Source organism: Bombina bombina, chromosome 2, assembly GCF_027579735.1.
Source record: "Bombina bombina isolate aBomBom1 chromosome 2, aBomBom1.pri, whole genome shotgun sequence".
NCBI lineage: Eukaryota > Metazoa > Chordata > Amphibia > Anura > Bombinatoridae > Bombina > Bombina bombina.
In genome coordinates this window covers 1,202,335,172-1,202,347,365 of record NC_069500.1, presented here as the reverse complement: position 1 = coordinate 1,202,347,365, position 12,194 = coordinate 1,202,335,172, and the positions used below count along the sequence as shown (strand labels likewise).

General features: G+C 40.3%; 1 protein-coding gene across 1 annotated transcript in view; it reads left to right on the top strand.

Moving 5' to 3' along the window:
- The window catches only part of PDGFRL (platelet derived growth factor receptor like), a 262,539-nt gene extending 258,471 nt beyond the window's left edge, over window positions 1–4,068 (top strand). Inside the window, exon 6 of the mRNA XM_053703917.1 lies at window positions 3,526–4,068. Coding sequence (XP_053559892.1) covers window positions 3,526–3,714 — 189 coding nt within the window. The 3' untranslated portion in view covers window positions 3,715–4,068. The remainder of the gene's footprint in view (window positions 1–3,525) is intronic.
- Window positions 4,069–12,194: the final 8,126 nt, after the last annotated feature.

Genomic DNA, 12,194 nt, shown 5'->3' with positions numbered 1-12,194 from the left:
GTGTGTACATATGTGTATATATATATATATATATATATATATATATATATCAATCATTTGTGTCATAGGAATTTAAACATTAAACATAAAAGGCCTAGAAGCACTGGATTAGAGGTGAGGTATGTTTCATTCTCTCAGATTCCTTGGTTGATGCTCAGTTGCTGGTGTTGCGCATTCAGCCTACAGAGGGGCGTAGCATGTTTCTAATGGATTTGGAGACGCACACATTTGCTGATATCACTGATCTATTGTTTCTGGTTGACACTGTGCATTCATACAATTATTACTGCTTGTCAGGGAGTGCTGAGGAAACTTCACTGACAGGAAGGATTAATCTTGTGCTGTGATGAAGGGGAAATGAGTCACTTGTCAGTTGGGGTAGAGCTGAAGTACCAGCAGCACAGCTGCTCCAGATGTACTCAGCTGATGCCAGAACTTTCTCCTTTGCCTTTTAATTTTACATACAAGAAAACAACCTAAATATTTACTCATGTGGCTGAATATTTATATGATGACAAATACTGAATGAATACTGTAAGAAAGTAATGAACATGAGGTAAATTCAGCAGACAAGATTGTAACTCTGGTGCCATAAAGCTTGGCTGCTTGGAATCAACTGTAGAGCTATGCCTAGCTTCACTGCTAATTCAGACAACTCTCCAGTGACACAAGTCTTTACAATTAAAGGGATATGAAACCCACATTTCTTCTGTAATGATTCTGATATAGCATGTGATTTTAAACACATTTCTCATTTATTGCTATTTATTATAATTTTTTCTTCATTCTCTTGGTATCTTTTGTTGAAAATCAGGGATATATGCTTAGGAGCCGGACCATTTCTGGAGCATTATGTGGCAGCATTTTTACAAGAATGTTATCCATTTGCAAGAGCACTGGATGACAGCACTATTTCCTGCTATGTAGTACTCCATATGCCTACCTAGGTATCTCTACAACAAAGAATATCATAAAATTGTATGCTCTGTCTGAATCACAGAAGACATTTGTTGGGTTTCATATCCCTTTAATGGCACAAGAAATGCATATATCATGCTGCAATTTACCAAACCCTGCCACATGCTACATTGTAAAACAGCTTTAGACTTAACAAGGAAAATATAATGGTAATGTCTCTTTTGGGTATAAAATGAAGAAAGCACTACAAAATATAATTGCTGAATTGAGCACACACAAAGTTACTTTAACAGCCAAGATAATATTCCCATCAAGTCTCATAAATGGATCAGATCCGTACTTGACTGGCTCTACTGTGTGCTCCAAACTGATTAATAGTAATTGCTTGTCTATCTATCTATCTGTCTATCATCTATGTATCTATTTATCTGTCTATCAATCTGTCTATAATCTATCATCTATTTATCTATTTATCTGTCTATCGATCTGTCTATAATCTACCATCTATGTATCTATCTATAATATGCTTTAGATTACAAAGATGTCTCTGTCTATCATCTACGTATCTATTTATCTATCTCTCTGTCTAACTATCTATCTCTCTGTCTAACTATCTATCTCTCTGTCTATCATCTATGTATCTATTTATCTATCTCTCTGTCTAACTATCTATCCCTCTGTCTAACTATCTATCTCTCTGTCTATCATCTATGTATCTATTTATCTGTCTATCGATCTGTCTATAATCTATCATCTATGTATCTATTTATCTATAATATGCTTTAGATTACAAAGATCTCTCTGTCTATCATCTACGTATCTATTTATCTATCTCTCTGTCTAACTATCTATCTCTCTGTCTAACTATCTATCTCTCTGTCTATCATCTATGTATCTATTTATCTATAATGTGCTTTAGATTACAAAGATCTCTCTGTCTTTCATCTATGTATCTATCTATCTGTCTATTTATCTATCTATCATCTATATATCTATCTATAATATGCTTTAGATTACAAAGATCTCTCTGTCTATCATCTATGTATCTATCTATCTATCTATAATATGCTTTAGATTACAAAAAGATATGCACATAAAATGCACATTTTAAAAGCATGTACAATTGTTGCTCTGCTGACAAAAGTTGCAGGGTTTTGCTGTTTTTGATCAGCTTTAAAGAAGACATTTTGCTAATTAAGTTTACCTAGTCTCCTCTTCTATGACCAATCAGAGGTTTAATATCAAGGAGCTGATGTAAAATGTCACTATGGAAAATACAAATGATGAAGCAGTGCTAAAATAGCATGGACCTTATAAAATATATATTCATCTATATTTGATTTATTTTAAATGGAAATATTAAAAGTTAATATATATAATACATAAAAATATCCTGCCACAAACTTATTTAAGAAAACATATCATAGGGATGTCTCCCTTAAAATATGTTCCATTGAGGTACCTCACAGATGATAAGTCTTTAGTAAAAAAAATAAGTCCCAGAACACTTAGATGATAGAACAGTTAAAGTGACACTGAACCCAAATTTTTTCTTTCATCATTCAGATAGAGCATGAAATTTTAAGCAACTTTCTAATTTACTCCTATTATCATTTTTTTCGTTCTCTTGCTATCTTTGTTTTAAAAGCAGAAATATAAATCTTAGCAGCCAGCCCATTTTAGGTTCAGCATCATGAATAACGCTTGCTTATTTGAGGCTTACATTTACCCACCAATAAGCAAGCATAACCCAGGTTCTCAACCAAAAATGGGCCGGGCTCCTATGCATCACATTCCTGCTTTTTAAATAAAGATAGCAAGAGAACAAAGACAATTGATAATAGGAGTAAATTAGAAAGTTGCTTAAAATTGCATGCTCTATCTGAATCATGAAAGAAAACATTTGGGTTTAGTGTCCCTTTAAGGTAGAACTGGCTTTGCTTATTACCAATATTTAGAATTTTGGACCCAACTCGGACTATTAAAATATTTAAAAATAAATCAAATATAGATTAATATAGATTTTGTAAGGTTCATGCTATTTTAGCACTGCTTCATTTGTATTTTCCATAGTTGCCTGTATCTATTTTTAGGGAGGGTAGACTCAGTGGCAGCTAGGACCCTTTACTTATAGCGCACTTATTCTTGAGATTTGTAGTAGTAAAATGTCGCTAGGCTTCTCCAACTTTGACAGTTCCTATGTTACTTTGTGCAGTGAATTCATCAAAGTTCTTTCATATGTTCCAAGCTTTGGTGAATCACTCTAATACACTGGTTTTCAAACCTGTCCTCAAGCCTCCCCAACAGGCCAGGTTTTGAGGATTACCTTAGGTAAGAGCTGGTAAAGTAACCATGTTTACTAATCAGCTGATTATTTCACCTGTGCTCCAGTTCAGATATACTCAAAATGTGTCCTATTAGGGAGGCCGGAGAACAGGTTTGAAAACCAGTGATCTAATATGTTGTCTGTAGCATTGTTAAACTGCAGTATGTAGAGAAAAAGTACACTTTGCTGAAATAAAATCTCACAATGGCTAATGATATAACGTGGCACAGGTTAAATTGCTGTATAAATACAATTAACATGCTGTTTATCTTTTAAAACAGTATGAGAGACCAGTGGCTATTCAAGACTCATGGAGACTCGTTAACCGGGGCATTGGACACACCACTAGAATCTCAAATAGTGTCATCTCCATTGAAGATTTTGAAACCATCGACGCCGGATACTATATTTGCAAAGCACAGAATCTCCGAGGACAGACAACATTAGCTACAAGAGTGGATAGATTTTAAATAATTATTCTTCCAAAGAACACTTTGCTGGCAATTCTCAATTAAAAAGATTCTTCATAATAACCCTCTGCTTTTATACCTGTACTTTAACAGCAGTTAAATATGTCAACAAGGCCATTTGCATAGAGAAGAACATAAATCCCTATGTAATAAAGTAAGCTGAACTGAAAAGAGCTATCATTAAGAGGACACGCCTCTACCATGGAATATATTTGTCAGACCATTTCTGGTTTGGTTTTTTTAGGCCAATAATTACTCTTGATGAATTGTTTAAAATATATGTTCCTGTATTCAAATACTTTATGAATAAAATATATTATATATAATAGTTACATATTAAAAATATCAAAACAACTTCTTTCTTCCTGTGTTTAAATGTCAGATAATACAGCAAGGGGCCTGTTCAAACTTTCAAATGAGACACAGCATTAGATTTATTTATTTATTTCTGTCAAATGGCCTATAAGCAATTTCCATCTTAATAGGAGGAGAGTCCACTGCTTTATTCATTACTTGTGGGAAATAAGAACCTGGCCACCAGGAGGAGACAAAGACACCCCAGCCAAAGGCTTAAATACCTCCCCCACTTCCCTCATCCCCCAGTCATTCTTTGCCTTTTCGTCACTTGAGAAGTATCGGAAGATTGGAGTAGTCTCTTATGGAGGATAGTACTCTTCAAAATGGGACTGGAGTTTTAAGTAGTCCTGTCAGCCTCTCAGTGAGAGCATGGGTGAAAGTTAGAGTCCAGAGATGCAGGGGGATTTCTTCTGCGAAACCATCCCGACTCATGATTAACAGCTCCTTAAGCAATCAGCGTTGACGAGTTTTGCTGACTGCTTTATTTTCTCAAGTCCATGTCAGGAGTGATGCTACTAACCTGTCAAACTTGAAGGGCCGTGTTCCTGTTCCACGGCATAGATTCTGGTAAGATGGTTTCATTTTATACACATATGATAACGCAAGAAGACAGGGTCACAGTGTGTCTCCTTTTATCTGTATAGAATCATGGGTTAATATCCCTGGAAAGGGGATTATTGAACATGGGGGGTGATTTATACATAATATTTTATCATGTTTTATGCTATGTCATGTGTGAGATAAGGCTCTAGCAATGTGTGAACAGTCAGGATCGGCGCAGCCTTCTTTTGGCATGTTTTTCAATAGTGCAGGGGCGGTCCTGCATGGTTCTCCATGTGACCGGGTGTTGCCTCTTTCACTTCCTCTTTCCTGATCGGCAATTGCAGGAGACATAATGACTTCTCTGTGGTCTGGGTCTGGAGGTGGTGAGTGCCCCGGCAATTGGTGTATAAAGGTGCCATTTAATCTATCTAGTCCGTATTAAATGCGTAAACTATGGAGGACTCTGATATGTTAGAGGATACTCCCTCTTTAATTAAATCTAAAACCTGTGTTTATTGTGAAGAGGTACAGGTTGATCCGCCTGCTCAACTGTGTTCCACATACTTTGATAAGATTGCAATATCTAAAAGGAATAAGATATTTTGTACTACTGAGCCATCCACCTCTGAGGGTTCTTCGTCAAGTGAGGTGCGTTCCCAACATTCATCTCCGATTACACATGTAGCTCCCCAAGGCCCTACTGATCCTCCTGCGGGAGGGGCCTCGTGGCCACCAGATTTTGCTGCTCAGTAAGCAGTTTCTGTGGCTTTCCATGCCCTACCATGCTCTGCAAAGCGCAAGCGAAGGGAAAGACATAGCCTTCCGTCCCAGGGGTCATCTACTCCGTTGGATGTCTCTCAGCTTGAGAGATTATCCGATGATGAGGACACCTCCGACTCGTTGGAGGATGCCCTCTCTGGGACGGAATCGGCATCTTCAAAACCTCTGACTTCGAAGGAGCCAGATTTTAAGTTTAAAATGGAGTATTTGCACATTTTACTGAAATAAGTGCTTGCTATGTTGGAGGTCCTGGAACCGAAACTTCCGGAAGAACCTTCAATCCCTAAACTAGATAGGGTTTACGAGGACAGGGTGGCGCCCCAGACCTTTCCAGTGCCCGTGAAGATGGCTACTATTTTAAGAAGGAGTAGGAGAAACTGGGCTCAGCCTTTTCTCCTTCTACATCATTTAAGAAGTTGTTCCCCATTCCGGACTCTCAGCTTGAGCTATGGGGGGGCCATTCATAAGGTGGATAGAGCTATCTCCATGCTCACTAAGCGTACAACTATTCCCCTCGAGGATAGTTCGTCGTTCAAGGAGCCCTTGGATAAAAATTTAGAGTCCATGTTGAGAAAGATGTTTCAACTTATGGGGTGGGTTTTCCAACCTGCAGCGGCAATCGCTGCAGTGGTGGGAGCGGCTACCTACTGGTGTGACGCATTGTCCGCTTTGGTCGAGGTGGAGACTCCCCTCGAGGAGATACAGGAAAAGATTAAGGCCTTAAGGGTAGCTAATTCTTTTATCTGTGATGCAAACATGCAGGTCATTCGCCTGAATGCCAAGACATCAGGTTTCTCTGTTCTAGCTCGTAGGGCGCTGTGGTTAAAGTTGTGGTCGACTGACATGACTTCCAGGTCAAGATTACTATCCCTCCCGTTTCAAGGGTAAGTTCTCTTTGGTCCAGGCCTGGACTCTAAAATATAAAGGGTCACGGAAGGCAAGGGTGCTTTCCTTCTGCAAGATAAGAAGAATAAGCCTAAGGGCTCTACTTTTCGTCCCTTTGGTTCAGACAAGTCTCAGCGCCTGCAGCCTGCTGTAAAGGCCGAACAGTCCAAGGGATCTTGGAAGCCGGCTCAATCTTGGAACAAGTCCAAGCAGAGCAAGAAGCCTGCAGAGACAAAGTCGGCATGAAAGGGCGGCCCGATCCATCGCTGGATCATGTAGGGGGCAGACTATCTATGTTCACAGAGGCTTGGATAAGAGACGTTCAGGATACTTGGGTTCTGGAGGTTATCCCCCAGGGTTACAGGATAGGGTTCAAGACTCATCCGCCCAGGGGCAGATTCCTCCTGTCACACCTATCCTCAAGACCAGAGAAGAGAGAGACGCCTTTCTAGAGTGCGTGAGGGAGCTCTCATCTCTAAGTAATCATTCTAGTACCTCTAGCAAAAAGGGGTCTAGGGTACTATTCAAACCTTTTCGTGGTCCCAAAGAAGGAGGGCACGTTCTGCCCAATTCTGGACCTAAAGTGCCTAAACAAGTTTCTGTCAGTCCCATCGTTCAAAATGGAGACGGTCAGATCGATTCTGCCCCTAGTTCAATTTATGACGACAATAGACTTGAAGGATGCCTACCTTCACGTGCCAATCCACAAGGACCACGTCAGGTTACTAAGATTCACGTTTCTGGACCAACACTTCCAGTTTGTGGCCCTACCGTTCGGTCTGGCGACTGCCTCAAGAGTCTGTACGAAGGTTTTGGGGGCGCTGCTCACGGTAGCGAGAGCCAGAGGTATTGCAGTGGCTCCTTATCTGGACGATATTCTGGTTCAGGCTCTGTCCTGCAGTCTAGCGGAGGACCACTCGAGGGCTCTTCTTCTCCTTCGATCCCATGGATGGAAGATAAACCAAGGTTCACAGCAACAGGGTGGAGTTTCTGGGTATGATAATAGATTCTGTATCAATGAAAATATTCTTGACAGATCAGAGACGTTCCAAGATTGCATCCAGCTGTTTTGCCCTTCAGACCTCCTCAAGGCCATCTGTGGCCAGGTGTATGGAGGTGATTGGGCCCATGGTATCCAGCATAGATGTCATTCCATTCACCAGGTTCCATCTCAGACCTCTTCAGTTATTCATGTTGAGACAATGGAACAGCAATCACTCAGATCTATCCCAACAGATCTCTCTGGACAACCGAGTGAGGGAATCCCTCTCTTGGTGGATCCGTCTGGGACAGCTGGCCCAGGGGACATCCTTCTTGAGGCCATCATGGGAAATTGTGACCATGGACGCACGTCTATCAGGATGGGGAGCTGTTTGGGGTGCCAGAAGGGCACTGGGCAGGTGGAATCGAGAGGAGTCGACTCTACCAATAAATATTCTGGAACTTCGAGCGATACTCAACGCTCTGAGGGCTTGGCCCCACCTGGGGTTGTCCCGATTCATCAGATTCCAGTCAGACAACATTACCTTGGTGGTTTACATAAACCATCAGGAGGGAACGATAAGCTCCCTTGCCATGAGGGAAGTATCTCAGATTCTCGAATGGGCAGAGACTCACAATTATTCGATCTCAGCAATCCACATTCCGGGTGCGGACAACAGGGAAGCGTATTTTCTCAGCAGACAATCGTTTCATCTGGGGTAATGGTCTCTCCATCCGAGGTCTTTGCGGAGATCTGCATCAGATGGGGGATGTTGGAGATAGACCTCATGGTGTCCAGACTCAACTTCAGGCTACCCAGGTACAGGTCGCCATCCAGGGACCCACAGCCAGAGCTGATAGATGCCTTAGCGGTGCCTTGGGAATTCAACCTAATTTACATTTTTCCACCGTTGACACTTCTTCCTCGAGTGGTGATCCGCATCAAACAGGAGCAAGCTTCGACCATTCTGATTTCTCTGTTGAGGCCGCGGAGAACGTGGTTTGCGGGTCTTGTGGGATCTCATCGTCTCCTCCTTGGAGGTTGCCTTGTCACAGAGATCTGCTGGTTCAGGGTCCCTTTCTACACCAAAATCTCGATTCTATGATGCTTACTGCGTGGAGATTAAACGCCTAGTCTTGGCCAAGAGAGGTTTTTCAGAGAGAGTAGTTGATACTCTCATCCAGGCCAGGAAGCCGGTCACTAGGTGTGGATGATCTACTTATACTGGTGTGAAGACCGTGGATATCCCTGGCACAAGGTTAGGGTATCCAGGATTCTGGCTTTTCTCCAAGATGGACTGGATAAGGGCCTTGCCACCAGTTCCTTAAAGGGAAAGATTTTGGCTTTATCTGTGCTGTTACACAAGAAGCTAGCAGAGCTTCCTGATATTCAGTCCTTTGTTCAGGCTCTGTATAGGATCAGACCTGTCTTTAGAAATTCTGCTCCTCCTTGGAGCTTAAACTTGGTTCTTAAGGTTTTGCAGAGGGCTCTGTTTGAGCCTATGCATGCTCTTGACATTAAGATTCTTTCCTGGAAGGTTCTATTTCTTCTGACTATTGCATCGGCTCGAAGAGTCTCTGAGTTAGCGGCCTTGCAATCTGAGCTCCCTTACCTGTTTTTTTCTACCTTAATTCCGATTGGCTGATAGAATTCTATCAGCCAATTGTAATCTAAGGGATGCCATCTTGGATGACGTCACTTAAAGTGATATTCATTTGGAAGAAGACGTTGTTTGAAGAGGATGCTCCATGCCGGATGTCTTGAAGATGGAGCCGCTCCACGTCGGACGGATGAAGATAGAAGATGCCATCTGGATGAAGACTTCTGCCTGTCTGGAGGACCACTTCTGCCCATCTGAAGGACCACTTCTTCCCGTCTGGAGGACCACTTCTGCCGGCTTCATTGAGGACATCTTGCCGCTTGGATAAAGACTTCTCCAGGCAAGTGAATCTTCGGGGGTTAGTGTTAGGATTTTTTTAAGAGTGTATTAGGTGGGTTTATTTTTTAGGTTAGGGACTTTGGGCCTGCAAAAGAGCTAAATACCCTTTTAAGGGCAATGCCCATCCAAATGCCCTTTTCAGGGCAATGGGGAGCTTAGGTTTTTTTTAGTTAGCTTTTTATTTGGGGGGTTGTTTGTGTAGGTGGTGGGTTTTACTGTTGGGGGGTTGTTTGTATTTTTTTTACAGGTAAAAGAGCTGATTTCTTTGGGGCAATGCCCCGCAAAAGGCCCTTTTAAGGGCTATTGATAGTTTAGTTTAGGCTAGGGTTTTTTTTATTTGGGGGGGGGGGCTTTTTTTATTTTGATAGCTATTTTGAGGGCTATTAGATTAGGTGTAATTAGTTTAAAGATCTTGTAATTTGTTTTTTTATTTTCTGTAATTTAGTGTTTGTTTGTTTTTTGTGATTTAGCTAATTTAATTTAATTTATTTAATTGTATTTAATTTATTTAATTGTAGTGTAGTGTTAGGTGTTAGTGTAACTTAGGTTAGGTTTTATTTTACAGGTAAATTTGTCTTTATTTTAACTAGGTAGTTATTAAATAGTTAATAACTATTTAATAACTATTCTACCTAGTTAAAATAAATACAAACTTGCCTGTAAAATAAAAATAAACCCTAAGATAGCTACAATATAACTATTAGTTATATTGTAGCTAGCTTAGGGTTTATTTTACAGGTAAGTATTTAGTTTTAAATAGGAATAATGTAGTTAATTATAGTAATTTTATTTAGATTTATTTAAATTATATTTAAAGTGAAGGTAAAGTGGGGCAGTGTGGAATAGGTAGTTGGCTTTATTACAATATATATAACATAGTCGATAAGTTTTTTTTTTTTTTTTAAATGATTAATGAATATTTTTATTTTTAATTTTAGTTAGAAATCCTTACTGCTCCGTTCCTCTGCCCCTTTTCTTTTTCCTAGTTGTTCTCTCAATTCTGTGACGTAGAGAGCAGTCCCACCCGCTCTCTACGTAGGCATCCAAGCTCACTAATGAAATGAGGAGCGGTGCGCATGCGCGATGCACCTCTATATGCAATGGCTAAGACGCTAAATGAAGCGCAGGCGCGGTGGATAGGACGGCCAGAAAATCAATTGGGCAAATGAGGTGACGTCACCAATAAGAAAGTCGTATACCGGCGTCGGGAGGAGATGGGGTATGTTAAAATCGGATCAAATATCCTGAATAAAAGTTTTATTTTATCATTTAAAAAAAACTCATGAATGAAAGTGGGGTTTATTTTTTATACTAATTACATTGATATTTCCAATACCGATCAACTTTACCTTCACTTTAAATTAGGGGGTGTTAGGGTTAGACTTAGATTTAGGGGTAAATACATTTAATATAGTGGCGGCGACGTTGGGGATGGCAGATTAGGGGTTAATAAATGTAGGTAGGTGTCGGCGATGTTGGGGGCGGCAGATTAGGGGTTAATAAATGTAATGTAGGGTTAGGAGCAGCAGATTAGGGGTTAATAAATATAATGTAGGTTGTGGCGATGTTAGGGGCGGCAGATTAGGGGTTAATATTATTTAGCTAGTGTTTGCGATGCGGGAGTGCGGCGGTTTAGGGGTTAATATGTTTATTAAATGTGTCCGGAGAAGCAGATTAGGGGTTAAAAAATTTATTTTAGTATTTGCGATGCGGGAGGGCCTCGGTTTAGGGGTTAATAGGTAGTTTATGGGTGTTAGTGTACTTTTTAGTACTTTAGTTATAAGTTTTATGCTACGGCGTTGTACCATAAAACTCTTAACTACTGACTTTAGAATGCGTTACGGATCTTGGAGGTAGAGGGTGTACTGCTCACTTTTTGGCCTCCCAGGACAGACTCGTAATACCGGCGCTATGGAAGTCCCATAGAAAAAAGGGTTTATGAAGTTTACGTAAGTCGTTTTGCGGTAAGGCCAAAAAAGTGTGCGGGACCCCTAAACCTGCAAGACTCGTAATAGCAGCGGTAGTGAAAAAGCAGCGTTAGGACCTGTTAACGCTGCTTTTTCAGCTTAACGCACAACTCATAATCTAGCCGCATGTTTACTATGCTGATTATTTCACCTGTGCTCTATTTCAGTTATCCTTAAAATCTAGCCTGTTAGGGAGACCTGAAGACAGGTTTGAAAACCAGTGCACTATAGTAAACTGCTAAAGAATTAGCCCTGTAATATGTTGCTACTTTAGTGCTTTATAACTACACAGTGAGTAACAAGTTACAACCAAATGTAAATAAATAAGGGAATTGTTTAATCTCATTACTGTATAACCCATATAGATTGAGTGTATTATCTACTTTGTAGATTCAGTGGAACAATTCCTAACTGGGGGTTTGTGCTAGATACATGTGCAAGCTGCACCATACTAGCGTGCTGTGACCATGCATACCAAGGATATACAATGAATCTTCCTACAATGGACAGAAAAGAGTCAATTGCAGAAAATTGGAGCAAACTGCAGCGCTACCAACTGCCTTGGTTTGGGAGATCTGTCCCGTCTGCTGCATTTACTAACTTATAAATGATTCATTTTCACTTAGTGAAATCATGTGACTGCCAGTCACCCAGTAGCGCTGCCCACATTTCAGGCATCGCCCAGAACACCCCAGCAATGTCTGCTGCAAGACATCCAAAAGCATTTATAGAATATAGCATAACATTTTAAACAACTTTCCAATACACTTCTGTTATTAATTTTGCTTATTTTAGCTACCTGGCATCGGGGTTTGAAAGAATGTTTATAGCAATGTTTTACATAGCTGCTGCCATAGAAAGCTGAAGACATATTCACACTCCTAGGGTCCTCTTCAACAAAGAATTCAAAGAGAACAAAGCAAATTTAATAACAGATGTAAAGTGGCAAGTTGTTTAAAATCACATGCTCTATTGGAATTATGAACTTTTAATATTAACTTTACTGTACATATTAACCAATTGCCTC